General features: G+C 54.2%; 1 protein-coding gene across 4 annotated transcripts; it reads right to left on the bottom strand.

Moving 5' to 3' along the window:
* Nucleotides 1-2337: 2337 nt before the first annotated feature.
* Nucleotides 2338-20152, bottom strand: GMEB2 (glucocorticoid modulatory element binding protein 2). Of its 4 annotated transcripts, none has more exons than XM_070801284.1 (11): nucleotides 20014-20151; nucleotides 14159-14261; nucleotides 13452-13616; nucleotides 13053-13150; nucleotides 12370-12497; nucleotides 8562-8665; nucleotides 8100-8257; nucleotides 6183-6254; nucleotides 5779-5916; nucleotides 5324-5473; nucleotides 2338-4934 (listed from the first exon to the last, which is right to left on the bottom strand). In XM_070801284.1, exons 3-11 carry the CDS (start codon nucleotides 13580-13582, stop codon nucleotides 4276-4278), a joined length of 1638 nt encoding a protein of 545 aa, XP_070657385.1. In that variant the 5' UTR covers nucleotides 13583-13616; nucleotides 14159-14261; nucleotides 20014-20151; the 3' UTR covers nucleotides 2338-4275. The 4 variants fall into 4 exon arrangements, with proteins under 4 accessions (XP_070657385.1, XP_070657387.1, XP_070657386.1 ...); XM_070801286.1 differs by having other exon boundaries at nucleotides 5351-5473; XM_070801285.1 differs by lacking the exon at nucleotides 14159-14261 and having other exon boundaries at nucleotides 20014-20152.
* Nucleotides 20153-21083: the final 931 nt, after the last annotated feature.

Here is a 21083-nt window from a genome sequence, read left to right as displayed (position 1 = left end):
GCAACCAAGAGAGTCTGCCCTTGCCTGCCAGTGTGGTCAGCTTGGCCAGCAGCTTGCTTGCTGCCTGTGTACATACCCACTCCGTAAAGGTGACGAGGATGCCGGCGGCTACCTGTTCTGGCAACTTGGCCCTGCTCAGGTCCAGGAGGGACGGCACCGTGTACCCGGGCTATGGCTGAAGAAGACTGTTCACAGCAAAAGGCCCAGAGCCACCCCCAGTACACAGCCAAACAGCCTTCCGTCGCCCACCGCTCACACCAGAGCAGTCACTAAGACTTCAGGCCCCTGGGAAGATAGGGTATAGCCAGGGCAAGGGGCTCAGAAACAGAGTCCCTGCCCCACTGAAAAGCGGTTTGATGAGAGAGGGGACCTCAACTGAGTAAGAGGGCCCAGCACCACCCTCCCTCTTCTTCTGCAGGGTTGGGGTGTCTTCACCTAGGGCTCCCCTCCCAGATCTCTCCAGGCGCCTGCTTGCTGCCGCATGCCAGCCAAGGGTTCAGCCAGACTGTCACGTGGTCTGTGGCATCATGTGGCTATGGCAGGGGGAGGGGGACTCCCTCCTGGGTGTCCTGCAGATGGAGTCACCCCAAGGCTCCCAGGGATCCAGAGCAGTGGAGGGTGGGGCACGGGGACGAGAAGCCTAGAGGGGAGAGGAAAAGGGGCCAGCCAGGGGACCCGAGATGGGGGTTTATGTTGGTCATACTGATCCAGAGCCCAGCACACCGGGGTGAGGGCTCGCCAAGGGAGGAATGCATGGGTTCTGAGTCCTGGCACATATGGAGGCCTTCCGGGGTGCACGCTTCCTTCCCTTGGCCCCTCCTAGCACCTTCCTCATGGTGCCAGTGCCGGTGCCAGGTTGTAAGTGACCCACAGTGCCCTCCCAGTGCAGCCCTGGAGGTCAGGGCACAGGTCTGTGTCTGCCCCTCCCCTCGTGCCTGCAGCTTTCTGCCAGCTTCTCTCTCCTCTAGATCCGTTTGCTGCCCTGCACTCACAACCCCAGGCTTCATACTGCGCCTGGGACTTGAAAGCACAGCCCTCACCATGGTGAGGCCTACCATCCACCCTTTGCCCATGACCCTGTCTCACACCACCTCTGCAAGCAGTTGCCTGACTGCGGAACTGCGGTGCTCAGGAATGCAATGCCTCTTCCTCCTGGAAGCCCTCCCTGATTCCAGGCTGAGGAGGGTTTGGCTCCATGCCTCAGTGATCTGGAGGGACTGCAGCCCCAACTGACCCAGCCCTCTTTACCACGCCAGGCTTGATGCCCGTGCACCCTGTCAGATGGGCTGTGCCTCAGTCCAGCTGCACATCCCTCCTGACCATGCAGACTGGAGACCAAAGCCAGTGCACACCATCTGCCAAGACTGGGGTTCCAGTTGGGGCCTCATGGCCAGAGCCCATGTTCTTCCTGGACACACAGGGAGGCTCACTCCTGAGACCAGAGGTTTATGTCCACACTCCTGGCCTCTGGGCCTCGAATTTCTGCCTGCAACTTGTGTGCCACCTACCAGGGAAGGTCCACTCCTGGCCGCGTGGCTCAATGGGTGTCTGCAGGACCTACAGCGTTAGGAGGGGATTGGTCTCTGATGAAACGTTTCCCGAGTGGTGGATGCTGGGCTGCTGGGGAGATGTTCCTGTCTGGAGAACATGTAGAGCGCTGGACACAGCCACTGCCAGCATCAGGAGAGGTGCTGGGTGGATGACAGGGGTCCCAGGATGACCACCCCTGCACCTGCAGTCAACCCGTCTTAAAAGGGTGCCAAGACACAGAAGGGGCAACCTTCTCAACCAAGGGTCCTCAGACAGATAAACAAAGTCCCTGACTCACCCTCACAAAAATTAACTCAAGAGGATCATCTCAATGTCAAAGCTAAACTATATTTTCTACAAAACAGATGAAATCTTCACAGCCTTGGGGTAGGCAAATGTTTAAGAACATGAAAAGCCCTAAAAAAGTCAATAAACTGGATTTCATAAATATCCAAAATGCCTGCTCTTCAACAGATGTCAGTGAAAACAAAGAAAAGGCAAGGTGTTGGCTGAAAGAAAATATTCAAAGTACACAAATCTAAGGAAGAACTGTAGTTTCTTAATCTTAAAATTCAGTAACTTGGGACCTCTCTGGCATCCCAGTGGTTGACTCTGTGCTTCCCCTGCAGGGGGCACTGACTTCTCCCCTGGTTGGGAAACTGAGATCCACTATCAGTTTGGAACTGTAAAGGAAAAAGTCGTAGGCGCCCTGAGTCAGGGTCCTCGCCTGGTCCCGGTGTTGGGTGCAGGGGTCCCTGCTGGAAATCCATCCACTCACAGCCCTTCATCACAAGACACAGACACAGGTTATGAAAAATGTTTTTATTTGAAATCAAAGTACCAAGCAGATACTTGCAAAACACCGTACAAAGTAGAACTCAGAGGTGTCCCTTGCCCAGGCTGCCTCCGAGCCCCTCAGATCCAATCCTGCCTCCTGGAGCCCGAGCCTGGGACAGCCCCCGCATGCCTGGTGGGGGGAAGGGTGGGGCGCTGACAGCGAGATGGCCCGATCCCCACACTGGGCTGAGGGTTCCTGGAGGACAGTGGGCCCCTTCCCACACCTGGAGCTCAGCCCCCAGGGACCATGTCTGGGAGCAGCCATCACGGTTCTGTTTATATGGCTCTGAAACGAACTTTCCACCCAGTGCCCCATGGCCAGCAGGCAGAGGCACCTTTCCAGGGCGTAGCAGGTCTGAATGGTCAAGGTTCCAAGCACAAGATGCCCAGTTTCACTAGCAACATGTTCTGATATGACCTGAGCCAGACGCAGGACTGGCTGGGGTGCCCCGTCCACAGGCTCAACTGTGTGCATCAGAGATGCGCCTGGAAGAGGAGCGTCTAACAAACAAGGAAGTGACACTGTGCTGAAACCAGCATACCCGAAACGGCAGCCAACCAGACATGACAGAAACAAAACAGCCTCAATGAGGGCGCTGAGGTGGGTCCAGGGGACCCGACGGACGGAAGGATGGATGGACGGAGCCCGGTTCCCTTCAAAGTGCGAGGCGGGTAGAGGCTTCTCTCTGGGTCTCCGCAGGTGTCAGATGGACAGGAGGCCCAGGGTGGCCGTGGGTATCCCCCACTGCAGTGGCTCAAGGCCTGCAGAGCAGCCCCTCCCTGGTCTTTCCAAGTCCAAGACCAGAAAAGCAGAGGGCTGGCCAGCCCACAGACACCCTCCCCACGAGCACCTGGATGCTACCTCACCCATGCTGGTCCCAGACGCCTTGCGGCACCAGTGTCAGCCAGTGGGTACAGCCCACCTCTAGGGGGGTCCCACTAGCATGGAGCTGAGCCCAGAGTTGAACACCAGACCATGAGCCCCAACCCGAGGCGTGTCCCCACTGGACATGGAGTGACCCCTCTACAGGCCCTGGTCGTTCTCTCCATGTGTCCTCCCCAGGAAAAGCCACAGGGCACACCCGCCTCTTGCCCCCGGGGCTGTCCCAACTGTCCCTGTGTACAAGACACTTCTGAACCCAGAGCAGATCAGGGAGCCCAGGCACTCTGCCTCATTTAGATTGAAAACACGATAAATCTGACTCTTTGTTGGAGCCTACTAAGGGTTCACTTAGAAACAGCCACAGAGCATGTGCAATGGCCCCTGAGCATCTGCGGGCAGGGGTAGGGGGCGTTCTGGCCTGTGCTGCTTGGACCCCTGGGTCCCTCTGGCCAGGCAGGTGTCCCAGGGCCAGCACCCCGACCCCCGGGTGCCCTGGAGGCCCCTGAGCCACGTGCAGACCTGAAGCACCACTGATGCTTAGGCCAGAGATGGGAGAGCAGAGTGCTGGCCACACTAAACCTACAGAAAACTGTGGGAAGAAACCAAATCCATAGGATCCATGGGTTTCCACACTTGGGGACAGTTCCCAAGACACGTGTTAGTAACGGGCTCCCCAGTTACGGGCCGAGGCCCTGCCCCTGCCCTGCCTCTGCCGCCAGCTGCACTGGGCCCCTGGCCCCCCATCTGGCTCCTCACCAAGGCCCCACGTGTAAACAGTATTAATAAGCAACAGATGGAAAAATATATTTCCCAAGAAAACAAGGGAGGAGGTTCAGAGCTCAGAGCCCCACATCCCAGGCTGCTGCCACGTCCCTCGCCTCTCCTCTCTTCTCCGTCTGTTTTGGCGTTTCCTCTCTTTGGTTCAGCAGCCCCGCGTGGCCCATGGGCACCGGTGCTGTGCCCCCACAGCCTGAGGAGAGGTGGCCAGCCTAGTGCCCACGTGGGGCCTCACCTTCCATTGGCTGCTACTTGTGCTCATGGCCCTCCGCCATGGCGGCCACCTCGATGGTGGCCGTGTGCTCCTCAGGTCCCGGGGCAGCCACGGCACTCTCGACAGTCCCCGTGGGCACCGTCACGATGGTGCTGCCCCCGGGCGATACCTGGGCCACGTTCTGCAGGGTGGGGCCCAGGCCGGGCAGGGTGAGCAGCTGCAGTGGGCTCACCACCTTGACCACAGTGCTGCCGTCCTGCATGGCGGCTGTGCTCAGGACCGTGAGGCTGGATGCGTCCGGGTGGATCTCCACTGTGTTGGGGAAGGTGGTGCCAGAGGAGGCCAGCACCGTGTAGCCGCCAAGCAGTGGCGAGGCGGGGGAGCTGGCCGGAGCGACCTGGGGCGCAGCCTTGCCCAGCACGGGGGAGGGCAGGGTGGACACCACTTTGCCCAGCGGCACACTGGTGAGCTGGGAGACAGGCACGCCGGGGGTCAGGGCGATCTGGGCAGACTGGGCGAGCACCTGCGAGGCGATGGCGGCCGGCCCAGACGTGGCCCTCGCGAGCCGAGGCCGCTTCACGGGGGGCGGCAGGGAGACCGGCGTGAGCGTCATGAGCACATTGCTGAGGTGCTGTGACTTGTGCTTGAGCTCCTTGGCCCGCCGGCGGTGCTCGTCACACTGCTGCTCCAGGGCTGCGGGGCACAGGCCGTCAGACCACCCACCACCGCCAGACAAGGACCTGCACTGGCCTGGGGCCTGACCTCGCGTGCGCGTGGGGATGCGGTCTACAGGGCCTTCTTTGCAGGGGACTCGCTGCTCTGAGGAAGCAGCAGAGAGCAGCTGGCTCGAGCCGCCCGACTGGAGCAGCCTTCCCTGTTCTGTCACATATTCTGCTCACGCTAACGTCTGCAGGCAAACTGCCTGGTTACAGAGTCAGCCTGCCTCACACACACCCACAGGCACCTCCCGGGAAGGCGCCACCTCACAGGCAAAGTGTGGGGTCGAGGGTGAATCTCGGGGAGGTCTGGCTGGGGCCGCCCCAGTGTCACCCACCCCAGCCCTCTTCCGCACACCCAAGCACCTGTGGGCACAGCCGAGGCCAGTGTACCTGCCAGGTCGCGGGCATACTGCTCCCGAGAACGGTCCATCTGACACTTGTGGCTGGCCAGCACCTTCTTCACCAGGTCCAGCATGCCGAAATTTTGGACGATGTTGTTGAGGAGGACGGCGTCTACATGGGCAGGGCAGGCAAACAATGAGAATGAGCCAGCCCATAGCAAGTCTGGGGCACTCCATGCCACCTGCTGAGGTGTGGGACCAGGCGCAACAGGTCCTGATTCTAGGGCTTGGCTTCCTCCCAGCAGCAAGGAGGGATCCAGAGAGAGCAGGGTAACTGACCACCCCTGCCAATGCTTCTGGGCCAGCTCAGAGCCAGAAGAAGCAGGCTATACTCACTGGCATCCTGAGGCCATCCCCACCACGCCAAGCCAGAAGAGGCCTTGGGGGCCCATGGACCAGGGCAGACGGACTGCTCACCTCGGAGCTGCAGGGGTGGGTCCTGCACCCGCTGCTGCAGGCCCTTCATGGTCTCCACCAGCTCCTGGTGGAACTCCTGTATGACCTCGTCCAGCAGGCCTGCGTCCTTCAGCCCCCGCCAGAAGGCGAACGTATCATCTGAGATGGAAGGAGGGGCTCAGAGATGGGGAGTCCTGCACAGGCAGCCCCTCTGGTTCTATCACAGGGAGGAGTAAAGAACTGCCAGGAGGACACAGCTCTGGGGGAGCCGTGTGAGTGTCCCCCGCCCAACCACAAGTGGGAGTCCAGTGGGTCAGCCCTGTGCATCCACCAAGACAATGCCCTGCAGCCCACAAGTCCCCGTGGCGAAGCCAGGAGCAGGTGGGAGCCCCACCCCCCAGCAAGAAGCCCAGGGAGGCCCGTACCTCCAACGGCTGTGGTCCAGTCCCCTGGGTCCTCGCAGGTCTCAATGGTGATGGTCGCAGGAGCCCCATTCACTGCAACCAAGACGAGCTTGGTGAGCCCTGCTGGTGACAGGCCAGCACTCCACCCACCACAGTACCCCCCCTCATACCCCCCGTTTTCAAAAAATTAATTAACGTGTATAAGCACAACAGAGGATCCACACGTTATACATTCACTGCTAAACATGGACAAAGAAGGAGCTAGAAAATGTCTCCGCAAAGCTGTCCCCACGTCCTCAATACTCTGCTGTCCTTATCAGTTATGACGAGCCTTCATGCCTGCCGGCCAGGGGCCACAGGCCAGCCTTCCTGCCTGGCCTGTTCTCAGTAGCCCCTCAAGTCTCTGTCTCGTTGACACCGTTGTCTGTCTCAACAGCTACCACGTTTCCTTCTTGTAAATCAGAAGAGGTGGAACTTTGAGAGGTGTAAGCCACCCAGGCTGGTTCACCTCTGTCTCTAGTGTCTTCAGAGTCCTGGACACGGTCTGGATCTGGCCATGTGGGGCTTAGGAACAAGCCCAACATCCCAACTTCTAGGTGAGTTTTCTGGCCTCATGCCGGCCTTTTCCACATCCAACAAATACATCGGCTGGGGAATATCAGATGCTTGAAATAGCTTTTTCACAGTCTGGACTGATATAGAACCTTTAACTAAACAATAGGTGACTCTGGTGGTCTGAGGACTCTGGCTGAAGAAACCACCACGGAGGTAAGTTTAAGTAAAGCAACAGATGGTCCAAACCATCTAGAGACAACAGAACTCTAAGAGCTAAATCCCAAACCCCATGTGGCCTTTACCAGACATGGCACTGACTGGAGGCTCAGTGTTCAGATCCTTCTTGGAGACCAGCCACTGTGGCCGCCTTTTACAAAGCAAAGAGAGTGTGAACCCAACCATCCAGAGGAGGTCCTGTTCCCACAGAAGCCACTGGCCTGCCAGGAGTGGTGTCCCCGTTTCTCCGGAGGGCAGGGGCCTTGCCATGACCCAGCCCCTCTCACAGTGTCATGCTGTCCCAGGGCCAGGCCACCACCCAATAACTGCAAGCAGTGACCACTGGATGAGGAAAGAGTCAACAAGGGCCAGCCCCAACTGCTGGCAGCCTGCACGTTCCTGGATCTCCCAGAGGACTCCCCAGCTGAGCCGGCTGCCAGTCTGGGCAGGTAGGGTGCAGTGACTTATTCAGGGTGAACTCCAGGAGCTCTTTTTGCCCCTGAGCCTCCCCTCCAGCTTCCCAAGTACAGGACAAGGCCCCTCAACCAACCACTGTCTGGTCAGCATGAGGACAGTCCCTGGCCACATGGCAGCAAGCCCAGAGTGACCAGTGGAGCAACAGCTGAGGGGCAACCCAATTCCCATCTTGGGAAAGGTAGCGCCACCAAGTCATCAGTGGGCAACATGAACAGGGAAACTGGGACCTGATTTCATTCCAACTTGTTTTAAAAAAAATCTCTGTGCTCAAACATCTGGAAATAATCCCAGGGAATACTGAGGCCTTCTACCAGTTACAGTACTATAAACACATCAGCAACTCAATGGCAGGGAGCACACACAAGCCCAGACCGGTGCTGAGGGGAGAGGCTCCAGGGCAATGGCAGAGAGTGCTCCCCAAAACGGGCAAAGGCGGAGGTGGGCACTGGACACTCGCCCTGTTAATCTTCATGCTCTTCTCCACCTGTGCATCATTTTATAATAAGAACGGCTTAAGAAAATAAAGTCCTTCACTCTTCCCTGTGGGTAGAACAGCAATGCAACTAGATTTCCTCGGTGAGGAAGGAGGAGGTGGGCGCAAACCGCTGGGGCCCAGAAGGGACAGCCAAGTTGACTGGAGGCCCCATGCAAGCAGCCAGCAGTGGAGGGAGCCCAACATGTGGTACCTACCGTCAGCGGTGGCCGGCGTGAGCGGGATGTACTCGGTGGGCGTGGGGCTGCCCAGGGACGCGCGCGCCCCAGAGAGGTCGATCTTGGTGCTGCGGCAGGTGTTGGAGCAGACCCTGTCATGCTGGTAGAAGTCCAGCTCCCCGGAGTCCATGATCTTCCTGCACGGAAGAGGATGGGCGTCACAAGGGGTGACAAGGCTGCGGAGGCTCAGGGCCTGCCTGTGCTCCACCCCAGCACCACTCTCTCAGCAGCATGGGGATGCCTGTGTGGGGCTCTGTCCACGAGGAGTGCGACCACAGCAGCTGGCACTCAGAGGGAGGTAGCTATCCCGGAGACTTCAGTCAGCACTGAGGGCTGGCCCTCTTTGAGAGAGTGGCCACAGTACTCCCTGATGGAGGGTCCCTGGCCAGTCCTGTGCAGGTCCCACCCCCTCTGCCCCGCCCCCACCCCTGCCGTGTCCACCTAAGCATGATGCCGTTCATTCGGATGGCTCGCTTCCAGTCCTTCAGGGTGGACTTGCCGGCTAGGTGCACAAACTCCTTGGGGCTGATGACGTGTTCATCGTACTGTGGACAGAAGAGCAGAGCAGGGTCAAGACGGAGCCTCCCCGATGCCCTTCTCTCTTGCCTGACCCTCTGTCCAGTGCCAGCCTGGGGAAGAGGGTGGATGGCAGGGCAGCCACTGTGGAGGCGGACATTCAGGATTTAGCCACTGGCAATCTTGACTGAGGTGGGAGGAAGAACCACCAGCTGAGCCACGCCTGATCCTTGAGCAGCAAGGCCTGGGTGAGGTGCTGGCCCTATCCTGCTCCAGTGGATGGTCAGGTGCTGCCCCTTGCAGGGAGGGAGCTGGGTGCTTGGTGATCTCCCTCAACTATATACCCAGTGCCTGGGACCCAGGGAGCCCACCCCACTCTGAAACACAGGGCACTCTCGCCCTCCAGACAGCAAGCAGAGAACTTTCCTGTACGTAACTTATTCCACAAATAACATTCACATACAGCCCATCAAGTAACAAGAGACACAATCACAGGGTCAGCTGTGAACACCCCTTCAGCCCACCTGGCCCAGCCCTAACAGCACCCTTCACGGCACAGGAGCACATGCCCAGTTCAAGTCAGGAAACTGCCCTCCCTCCTCGTGCGTCTGCTAGGTTCACCCAAATGTGGCCTGAGAAGGTGAAGTATCCAACTCAGTCTTATAGAACAAGCATGCACTGAAACCAAAGAACCAACGCACAACTGCATTTACTTAGAGCACAAGCAGAGGGGATGGATGTGTCACAGTCGCAGCAGAGGCACAAACAAAAGCTCCGTGGCCTGGACCCATGGCTGGACCTGACCAGGGTGCCAGATGCCCCGGGGCCTCCCCTCCGCAGGGCCTCCCCTCCCAGGGCAGCTGCCCTGAGGGGCTCTGCAGTCTGTGTTGGGTTGGGCCCAGATTACCCTGCCACTGGAGTAAAACTGCCTCAGCTCACGTACAAGCCACACCTGCTCTGTCACACTTCACAAAGAGTACATACTCTACAAATGGAAGGCTTGCAAACACTCTGTTTCAAGCAAGGCTATCGGTGCTGTTTTTCAACAGCAGTTGCTCGATTCAGGTCTCTGTGCCACATTCTGGTGATTCTCCTAATATTTCAAACTTTTTCATTAGCTACAGTGATCTGTGATCAGTGCTCTTCAGTGCTACCACGACTCTGAGAGCTCGGATGATGGTTACCATTTTTAGCAATAAAGCTAAAGGCATGTACATTGTTTTTAGACACAACGCTATGACACCACTAACAGAGCACAATCCAGCGTAAATATACTTTTTATATATGCCGGGAAAACAAAAAATGTGTGTGGCTCTCTATTGCAAGGTGCCCTTCTCCAAGGCTGCCTGTGACCAGCCTGGGAAGCGCTCTTGATGGAAGCGACTGTCCTGATTTCCTGAGCCTGTGCACTGTCCCTCCAAGCCAGGAAGCCACTCTATCCCTTGCCTTGATTGGTTGGGAGCTGCCTCGGAGCCCAGGAAGGCAGGGATAGTCAGCACCCTCTCTGGCCACTCCCCAAGCACAGGAAGTCCATGGTGGACCCAGAGTGCCCCTCAACTACGTGATGCTTTCTCTGACCCTGCCCCCACCTGACACTGTAGCACCACCGATGGCCTGCCTCTCCCTTACATCCCGCCACCCCTTTCTGTCCTGCCTCCCTCTGAGGAACCAGGTTCTCTACTGGTGGGGCAGGTGTGCTCCATACTCAGGGTGGGCTAACTGGTCCCACTCACACCCATCCGACTGTACTGACTGCCCTGTCTCTCCTCTCCTTAACCTAGAGGAACATCTCAGACTGAACATGCCTTCCTGACCTCACCATCCGTGAAGCATGCAGGTCTGTGTTTCTGTAGACAAAGATAGCGTTCCTCAGTTTGTGTCTGTCTGATATCTTCCTGAGCAGAACCAGGTTGTGCGTTTATGTCAGGAAATGCCATAGAACCCCTGCCCATTCCGTCAGGAGGCTGTGGCGGAGACTGGCCCAACACTGACGCCCAAACATCACCACTCATTTAGCGGGTGCTCTGCAGGCTTCACCCTCTGTAAGCAGCACCTTAGTGATGGGGGTACTTGGAGACCAGCTTCCCCTGACTAGATGCAGCACCTCCTCATGGCGCTCTGGGTCCAGTACCCCACCTAGGTTTGTTAGTTGGTGTAAGAGTTTTAACTCTTCCTTGTTTGATGTAAATAAATGACATGAAATATACTGCAACAAATACGGGCAGATACTTACTTTTACTTGAATTACAATCCACGACCATCATTCATTATTCTGATGCTAAAATGTCCCAGAGCCAGTGGAAGGTCCTTTGCACTGGCACCTAGTGTAGATTTTGAAATGTGAAATCTGAATGTATTTGTTCAGTTTCGGATGTGTCAAGTTTCTTGAACTGCGGGTGGCTATCTTTCCTGGGTTATGAAAGTTCGCAGACCCTCTCTCCTTTCAGAAGTCAGACAAATATGTTAGACTCTCCCGTGCTTCCACTTTCCCCTGTGACGTTTCGCTCGGTAGTTGTCTCGATAACTTCTTCACTTCTGTCTTCCCGTTCACCAATTATCTCTTCAACTGTGTCTAATCAGCTGTAAATCCACCCACTTAGTGTTCGATTTTAATTGTTTTTCATTTCTAGTTTTTTTCATATCTGCTTACGCTTTATTCGTGTTTGAGTCTCTTTATTTCTTGAAGTAATTAAACATAATTATTTTATATTTCGTGTCTCAGAATTCCAACCTGCAGTATTTGTGGGCCTTATTTTGCTGTCTGTGATTTCTGTGTGCACTCACTCAGGTGCTTTGCTTCCTTGTGTGCTCAGGGTTATGTTCTGCGTTACTGTGAGCTGCTCCTTTTTTTGGAACTTTGTCTACCAAAGTAACTTGAAACCTGAGGTAAAGGTGAGTTCTTTGAAAAAGGATTTCTCATTTGTTTTTGTCAGATTCCTGGGGGAGCTGTGAGCCAGGAACCATCTGACAACTGAACTCGTAGCTAAAGGTATTCACACTGTACAGGCCACACGTGACTCCTCAGGAGGGTCCCTACTCCACCTAGTGCTGATGTGGGAGGGGCGTTTTCCTTGTCCTGGAGGTAGGGGGGGCTGGGAGGATGTGATCAGCATGTTTTCTAGCCCCCAACATTGAGGGTGGAGACCTCTGGAAGCAGCAGCATCACAGGGACAATCCTTACCCCAACAACACACCCCAACTGAGAGCCCTGGGCTTTGGCTCCTCATCTCCTGCCCATAAGGCTGAGAAACCAGTGTCAGGCAAAAGTTAGCTGCCCTCTACAATCCACCTTTACTCAGGCCCTGGGCCTACTTCCTCCTCTTTTGCCAGCTTAAGGAGGCATCTTCTAGATGCCTTAAGTGGCATTTTTAGCTGTTTTCAGCACAAGGTGAGTGGGTACCTAAGCTACCATGCTGCAGGAAAAGCAGACCTCTCTCCTGTCCACCTTACCCACAGCTGCTAATGAATCTTTGCAAAGCAGCTCCCTTGTTTAAACTGCCTGACAAAGTCACTCCAGGAATGGAACTCACTGCCTTGAGGCTCTCTCATGCCTTGGTGATAGCCTGATTGTCCCTGAAGCCTCCTTGTCCTCTGCTCTCCCAAACATGGGATTTCTGCTTCCTGAACTCCCCACCAGGGTCACACCCCCTGCAGTTGGGGTCTCCTTTTGTCTGCTTCATAGCTGCGGCCCTGGGAACCCCTCCCTGAAGCCTGGCTGCATGGGAACTCTCACCTGCACACACTTCACGTTGATGCCGGGGCACACAAACTTCCTCCAGATCAGGTTGGCCCTGCTGTCCCCGCAGGTGATGGGGTAAACGATCTCTGCCTCCAGGCTCTCCTCCTCTTCAGCCATCTTCACTTCTCACCAGGTGTGTTGACAGGGAAAGGGGCAACACAGAAAATCAGTTACAACTTCTCCAAAGCATTTCCTGCAAAAGTACAAGGTTAACTACCTTGAAAGAGAAATCAGAATCCAGGAGAGACTGAAACAAGACGAAGGTGGGCAGAGGGCATTTCTCCTCAGCCCAAAGTAAAGACCAACTGATGGAAATAAAACTTCACCCAAACACTTACAGAGAAACCTATTCTTAATATTTGGAAGAGCTCTGAAGCCTTTAATGTCAGGCTACAGAAAAAGGCCAAAGGTGGTAAGAGTCTGCATTGCTGATCACAGACGGCTACACTAACCAGGACTGCAAAACGAGCTCTCCCTGCTAGCCACGGGCCAGCGCCACACCTGGGGACCCTGGAGCCAGGGCCTCCGTGGTGCCTCAGGCCCATCTCTGGAGAGGAGCCCCAGGAGGGCCTCGGGAACCTTTGCCCCCTTACTGAAGGGAGGACAGTCCCCTCAGGCAAAACCACTTCTGTCTGGAGCGGCCTGCGGGCGCCACTGCCAGAAGGCAGGCTCCCTACCTAACATGGCCTCCTTGAGTTGTGAGGATGCTGTGAACGCGGCTGCAGCAGCCGCCGCAGCATTTTCCGTGTCCATGTTGTCCTCCGTCAGGTCACCGCTGGGGACAAAAGGGAAGGAGACAGAAGGGACATCAGCACCTCTGCAACAGCCAGCCCCACGCTCCACTACCATTTCTGCCCCGCTTTCCAGTCTAGCCAGAGGTCATGGCACCGCTGACCCCACACACGTCTCTCCTCACTTCACCTAGAAAACCTGGTTCCCAACTGGCCTGACCCTTCAGAGGAGAAGTTACCATGCATTTGGGGACACGAAGCCATGACCTCGGCAGCGGGAGAAGAGACATAGCCCTCAGCTCACCTGAGCCCCTCCACCACCGCCCCCCCGGAGCCTATCCTCACCCGTGCGGGGCAAGGTTGGTGGTGACCAGCACAGTCTTCACCTCCTCCACACCACTGCCGTCCGCCGCCGTGTCAGGCGTCGTCACCACCACCACCTCCTCCATGTGGACACTCACATCGGGGGTGGCCATGGCTCAGCGGACAGGAGACGCCAGGGCCCCGGGCCTGCAGGGCAACAGGGCAGGCACAGGGTCTGCATGGGGACCTTGCTACCTTCTGACAGTGGAGTGAGCACAGGGCGGAAGCCCCGGCAGAACCGTGGAGCTGCACCAGGCCCGAAAGCCCCACGGCCACACTCCGGCGCTGGGGAAGAGCCAGGATGCAGGTGGATGCCTCTGGCAGCAGGCCCCGTCAGAATCCAGGGCTTCGCACAGAAGGCCCTTGGGAACCCCCTGTCTCTGGTCTGGGAGACCCTCCCTGGTGTTATTTTGTCTTTGCCTCTTTGCCCTCTGGTGAGCCCCAGCCCTCTAATCTCTGATGGTCGCAGTCAGGCAGGCACTGAAAACTCCGGGGGCCTGGAGGTAACTCACTGCTCCGCTGCTCTCTACCCTCTGATGCTTGGCTCAGGGCAGGCCAAGGACTGAGGTGTTACAGAACAGGGGAAGAAATGCAGCTCTGGGGGTTGGAGTGAGCAAGAGACTGCGGAGAGTGGGGAGGTGGAGAAGGCCTGACCCCAGCCATGTGTGAAGACCCCGGTCACTCCTCACCTGTCTGTATGCAGACCTGGCCCGAAACAGTCAGCCAAAGCTTTCGAGGACTAACCTCCAGGGTCGACCACTGCCCAGGTCTCAGACCAGCCTCGGATGGCACCTGAGGGACAGAGACCCCGGCACAGGCTGAAGGCTGAGCTGACTCAAGACAACATCTGCCCACAGGAGGGGCTCAGACCCGTAGCCCAGGTACACTTCTTGCTATAACAAAATGCTCCATCCTCCACAGGATCTACAATATTCAAAGGATCTAGACGACGATCCAGAATAATCTACCACACAAAGAAGCAGGAAAGTCTGACCAAAATTAGGGCAAAAATAATCCGAAGAAGCCCAGTCCGAGGTGACCACTGGAACCCCCAGTGGCCTGAGCTGCGAGCACTCCTACTCCATGAGTGGAGCCTGCTGTCCTGACTGGATCGGCACAGGAACCAAAGTCACAGCCAAGTGGAAATTTGAAAATAAAACAATATAATAACAGAAATCCACCTTGTGGGCTCAGTATCAGAATGGAGGTGAGAGAGGAAAGAGATACAACAATGAAAATATAGAGCAGTACAAAAGATCTAATGTGAACAACAGAAAGAAGATGGAAAACAAAATGAACAGAGCTTCTGGGAATGCAGAACAAAAGAAGTTGGCCAACTGTATCACCAGAGTCCCAGAGGAAAGAAGACCGTGCGGTGCTGAAAAACAACTCGGAAGAAATAACAGCTGAACGCTTCCCAAGGGTAGTGAAAAATATAAATGTACACACTCAAGAAGTCCAACAAACTTCAAGCAGAATAAACTCAAGGAAATCTATGCCGAGAGCACCATCAAACTGCTGAAAACGGATGACAAAGTAAGAATGTTACAAAAACAGATAAAAAGGTACATATTTCCCACATGAGAAGAGCAACCTGAAGGCCTTCAGGACTCTCCCCAGAACCACAGAACCAGAGGCAGGGACTTCCTTACCATGCTGAAAGCAAAGAGCCTAAGGCCCGCATTCTGTGACAGGGAGAAGATCCTTCAGAAACGAAGGCACAATAGAGACACTTTCAGATAAAGGAAACTTAAGACAACTGGCCACAAGCAGATCTGCTCTAAAAGCGGTGTTAACAGGGTCCTTCAGACAGACGGAGATTACAGCAGAGGGAGGCCTGAAGCTTCAGGAATGGAGGAAGGCAACCGGTGTGGTAAATATCTGGTAAAACTCAGTAAACAGTTTCCCCCTCCAGTTCTTTTTTCTTGTGTATTTAGCTGTGTCAGGTCTCAGCTGCGGCATGCACGATCTTCCATTGCCACGCACAGACTCTCTAGTTGCAGCACGCAGGTTTAGTTGCCCGGAGGCAGGTGGGATCTTAGTTCCCCGACCAGGGACTGAATCTGTTGCTTGCACTACAAGATGGATTCTTAACTACTGGACCACCAGGGGAGTCCCCAAAATTAAGTCTTAGTTTAAAAATATAAAACATACAACACCAAAAGTGACCCCAATGTAAACTACAGACTCTGCTTGATGATGAGTCACCTGGGCTTTGTGGACTGCAACAAACGTACTGCTCTGGTGAGGATGCTGACAGGGACGGGGGCTGGGGAGTGGGTAAATGGGAACTCCGGAGGTTCCTGTTCAATTGTGCTGTGAACATAAACCTCCCCCCAAAATGAGGTATGTACATTACAACGGAATGAATGGACAGTAGAAAATGAAGATAACAAGCTACAGGTGGAAGAAAATACTTGCAAATCACATCCGACAAAGAACTTGCTTGCAGAATACCGAAAGAACTCGACAACACCACAATTTAAAAGTAGGCAGAATATGTGAACAGACACTTCAGCAAAAGAGAAGTCCAAATGAGCACACAGAAAGCTGCTCGACATCATTAACCCACAGGAAAATGCAAACTAAAACCACAAGAATACTACTGCACACCTATTAGAACAGCTTAAAAAGCACCAATGAAAACCTGATGATACAGAGACCAGGAGGATGTGAAGCAACTAGAATTCTCACACAGCTGTGTGGTGCAGCCACACTAAGAAGGGTCTGGACATTTCCATAAAGTTAAATACACTCCTCCTACATGACCCAGCAAACCCACTCCTAAGTATCTGCGAAAGAGAAACCTGTACACACAATGTTACGACAGCTTTATTCATGACTGTCAGAAACTGGAAACAACTCAAATGACCTTCAATAGATGGACATAGAAAGACGTTCCATGGGGAACAGGGACAGTCTCTTAGAAACACAGAGCTGGGAAAACCAGACCTCTGCAGGCAACAGAATGAGGCTGGACCTTCACTTACACCACAGACAAAAATTAACACAAGACGAATCAAAGATCCAAACATAAGAGCTTATACTGTAAAACCCTCAGAAGAAAGCAGAGGGGAAAGTCCTCCTGACACAAAATTTGGTAATGACATCCTTCTTTCTTTTTACTTTTTGGCTACAGTGGTACAATTTGTGGAATTTTACTTCCCTGACCAGAGACTGAACCCAGGCACTCGGCAGTGACAGCACAGAGTCCTAACCACTGGACTGCCAGGGGATTCCCTAGCAATATGACACCAAAAGCACAGGCAACAAAAAGCAGATCAATTGCCTCCACTGAAATTAAAAACTATTGTGCACAAAGGACACTCTGGGGAGACTGAAAAGGCGACCTACACACTGCAAGGCAGTGTCTGCGCAGCACATGTCCACCAAGGGATTCACACCCAGGATGCAAGTCAACGACAACAAAACGACCGGAACCACAGGCCAAGTATCATTTGGAGGAGACTTTTCTCTAAAGGAAATCTGCAAACAGCCCGTCAGCCATGGAACAGATGCTCAACACCCTTAATCATTGGGGAAATGCACACGAAAACCACAAGAAGATACCACTTCATACCCGTCAGGATGGTTATTAAAACAAACGGAAATTAAGTGTGGTCAGGATATGGAGAGACTGGAACCATCCTGCACTGGTGGCAGACCAACAAAATGGTGACGCCCCACGGAAAGCAGTCTGGTAGTTCCTCAAAAGTCACACGTACAGGGACTTCCCTGGCGGTCCACTGGTTAGGACTCTACACGTCCACTGCAGGCAGCACGAGTTTGATCCCTGGTCTTGATCCCTGGTCAGGGAATTAAGATCCCACATGTCACGAGGTTTTAAAAAAAAATCACTTTAAGATCGTCCTTATCACTTGAAACTAACACAACCTTGTTTTTTAATTGGCTATAGCCCAATAAAGTTTTTTAAAAAAGTTTCCCCGAAAGTAATGTTGTTCTGTGGTACTTGGCTCTCATGGAGGCACCTCTGCTTTCACCAGGTAGGCTCTGAGAAGACCCAAAAGCCACACTTGACCCCAGAGCTGCAGAAAGGCAAGGGCCCACCCTCCAAGAGTAGCTGTCCACACCGACATCTCAAAACTGTACAGAGCACTAAACAGGGAAAACCCACAAACTGGAATTTCTCCCTCTCCAATGGCAACTATATTAAGTTCTCAAAATTCCTCTTTTCCAATTAATTTTGAAGTAAAGAAAACATGACAAAATATGTCTAAAACAGCATTTTGGGGCATAAATATATAAAAACAGATAAAAAATGTGTGAGTGCACAGTCAGTACATCAGACTCAGATCTAGCTTTCCATGCCTTAAAAAAAATCAAATATTTTCCTTTGATAAAAATACGACCAGAAACAGCAGAGGGCCTAGGTCACATAGCAATGGTCCACAGACACAGTTTCTTTGATCCTCACCTTGTTACAAAATATTTAATTAGTTGCAACTTTTTCAAAGTTTACAGGCTTCACATTTTAGAAATCCAGATTTCTGTTGTCTCTTGAAGAATGTCAGAAGTAGCCATTCCTGGAGGTGGCCCTCTAGCCCTGCTTTTCCTTGAGAACCTGGGCTTCCTCACCCTGCCTTCCTGGAGGGTGAGGGGGCACAAGCACTAGCTGTCCAGTCTTGACCACACCCTGCATTACCCTGGCCGGGCGGCATGAGGCTCTTAAGTGAGCAACCTGTATGTATAAGTTTCTCCCCTGTCCAGTATGTCTTCCCAAAGTCTTAAGATACTTCCTACAAAGAAGTAATTTCTGACCAGTCTGCTTAATGTATCTTGTTACACTGGGGATTTATTTAATCCACTTGGTTTTATCCTAAACAGACTGGTGCACACTGTTGTACTCAGTTGTGCATGGTTGGTGGGAATGTAAATTGTGCAGCCACTATGAAAACAGTACCAGGTTCCTCAAAAGATTAAAAATAGAACTGTCATATGATCAGCAACCCCACTTCTGGGTGTATATATGAAAGAACATAAATCAGGATCTCCAAGAGACACCTGCACCCCTTGTTCACTAAAGCATTATTTACCACAGTTAAGATACAGGAGTAACCTCAATGTCCATTGACAGATAAATGGATAAAAGTTTGGTATACACACATAATGGAATATAACTTAACCTTTAAAAAAAAAAAAAAAGGAAATTCTGCCATTTGTGCCAACATGGATGAATGTGGAGGACATTATTCTATGTGAAATAAGCCTGACACAGGACAAAATACTGCATGATACCACTTCCAGGAAAATCCCCTGGATAGAGGAGACTGGAGTGCTACAGTCCATGGGGTCACAAAAGAATCCAACACGACTTAGTGACTAAACAACAACCACCACTTATATGAGGAGTCTAAAACAGTCAAACTTAGAGAAGCAGAGTGTGGAATGACGGTTCCAAGCATTTGGTGAAGAGGGACCAGGACAGAGTACGAAGCTTCAGATACACAAAATGAGTAAATCCTGGAGGTCTGAGATACTGCATGAAGTGAAGTCGCTCAGTCGTGTCCAACTCTTTGCAGCCCAATGGACTGTAACCTACCAGACTCCTCCGTCCATGGGATTTTCCGGGCAAGAATGCTGGAGTGGGTTGCCGTTTCCTTCTCCAGGAGATCTTCCCCACCCAGGGATTGAACCCGGGTCTCCCACATTGTAGGCAGACGCTTTATCATCTGAGCCACCAGGGAAGTCCTGAGATACTGCATAGTGCCTAGTTAACAATATTGTATACTTAAATTTTTGCTACTTAAGCGTTCCTACCACAAAGTAATAATGAGAGCAAAAAATTTTTGGTGACTGACAATTTAATGGCATAGATCATAGTTTCACAGGCGTACATGAAACTCATAAAGTTGTATACTTGTTATGCACAGTTTTTTTTTTTTAATGAAAAAAAAGACTGATGTAACTGAAATTTGTATTTGAAGTGTTAGCAAAGAAAGATAATCTTGGCTGTCTGGAAGAAAACTAAGTAAATAACAAAGTTAGGCAAGTATGTAACAGGTCATTATTGGCAATGGACCCCTACCAAGAGGTTCACGTGGCTCTGGTTCTCACCAAGTGTTCTGCAGGCATAAGGCCCCCACAGAAAGGGACGTATCAACGTGGCCCCAAGGGTAGAGGGTTATCCATGAGGCCCTCATGGGAAGCGGGGATTACCCCGCGACCCCCAGTAAAGAGAGAGATATCCACACGGCCCCCACGGGGTGAGGGGGCATCCCCGGGAGCCCCACAGCAAGGGGAGTATCCACGAGGCTCCCACGGAAACGGGGCAATCCACGCGGCCCCCACCCAAAGCCCTCCCTAGCGCCCGCCGCCCGCCGCCTTCCGGCAAGATGGAGGCCGCGCCGCCGCCGACGCGCCTGACGCGGACCCGTGACGCCCGTGACGCCCGCCGCGCGCCGCCGCCCCTCCCCCGCTCCCCTCCCCCCGCCGTAACGTCCTGACGCTCCGCAGGGACCCCTGACTGGACGGCGGCGCGCGGCGGAGCGAGAGGCCTCGCCGCGGGGGGGCGGCGGGCGCTTACCTGAGCCGCGGCCGGGCCTGCGCGGGCGCCGACGGGCGGGCGGGGGTGGCGGGCGGCGGCGGCAGGCGGGCGGCGGCGGCGGCCTCGGGCTCCGCTCCTTGTTGGGGATTCGGCGGCGGCGGCGGCGGCGGCGGCCCGGGCGCGCGCTTCCTAGTGACGCAGGCGGCGGGGCCGCGCACGCACGGGCAAGGGCGAGCCCGGGGATTTATTTGGCGCTAGGCGTGGAAGCGGGCGGTGCCGAGAAATAAGGCCCGGCGAGGCCGGGCGCGCGTGCGCTTGGGTGTGGGTTGGGCCGGAGGTGGATGTACCTGCCCTTTCCTGGGGCTGCGGGTCATGCTGCCCACCCGTCCCCCCCGCCCCCTCCGCCCACTGGCTCACCTGCCTGGCACGGAGGAAACAAGACCCCGGAAGGGGTGCGTAGGAAGATTCGTTTAGGGTTGGCGAGAAATGTGAGTGACTTGCCTGTGTGTGAAAGGGTCTCTTCAGAGGCAGGCAGGTGAGAGGGCTGCCCTGGGGTCGTACAGTCCGAATCCTGCGATTATCATGTTTTATTTTTGTATTATAGTAAGCCATAAAGACTTCTGGTTCGGCGAGGCGCCACCCAGTGTTCCTGTGTCGACCCCCAACCGCGCTGTCCTATGCTGTAGTCACTGACCGCGTTTGCTCATCTTAATTTGCGTTAACTGAAGTTAAAATCCAGTTCCTCCGCTATCACAGAGCCACGAAAGACATCCTGAAGTAGGGTTAGGATCGCTGTGAAAACTCTTAAAATTACAGTAACTGGCTGGAGTATAAAGACCCTAGATTTTCCAGAACATGAGACGGTTAGCAGCACTCAACACTCAGCTTTAATGGGGTTCCTTTGACTTGGGAACCAGCACAACCAGGCCTTAATGTTTGCTTGAAAGGTGCAGTGGGGGCCCAGGGGATGGCAAGTGGGGTTCACCTGCCCTGCCCAGGGCCGAGGCACGTGTGAGGTATCCCGATCAGCTCCTGCCGCAGGACTCCTGGAGGAAGCAGGGCAGCGGTGGGATTGGCCGTTCCCGCACCTGCCTGTGTGCCAGGCAGTT

Source organism: Bos indicus, chromosome 13, assembly GCF_029378745.1.
Source record: "Bos indicus isolate NIAB-ARS_2022 breed Sahiwal x Tharparkar chromosome 13, NIAB-ARS_B.indTharparkar_mat_pri_1.0, whole genome shotgun sequence".
NCBI classification, from domain to species: Eukaryota; Metazoa; Chordata; class Mammalia; order Artiodactyla; family Bovidae; genus Bos; species Bos indicus.
Note: the sequence above shows the minus strand (reverse complement) of the source record. Positions and strands in the feature narration are given on the sequence as shown.

Excerpts from the sequence above, each read along its gene's own strand:
- GMEB2 (XM_070801285.1), bottom strand. The coding sequence starts at position 13,582 with ATGGCCACCCCCGATGTGAGTGTCCACATGGAGGAGGTGGTGGTGGTG. Across the intron at positions 13,151-13,451 it reads ACCAACCTTGCCCCGCACGG|CGGTGACCTGACGGAGGACA; the intron begins GTGAGGATAGGC and ends TTTTGTCCCCAG. Across the intron at positions 5,917-6,182 it reads CTGGACCACAGCCGTTGGAG|ATGATACGTTCGCCTTCTGG; the intron begins GTACGGGCCTCC and ends CTTCCATCTCAG.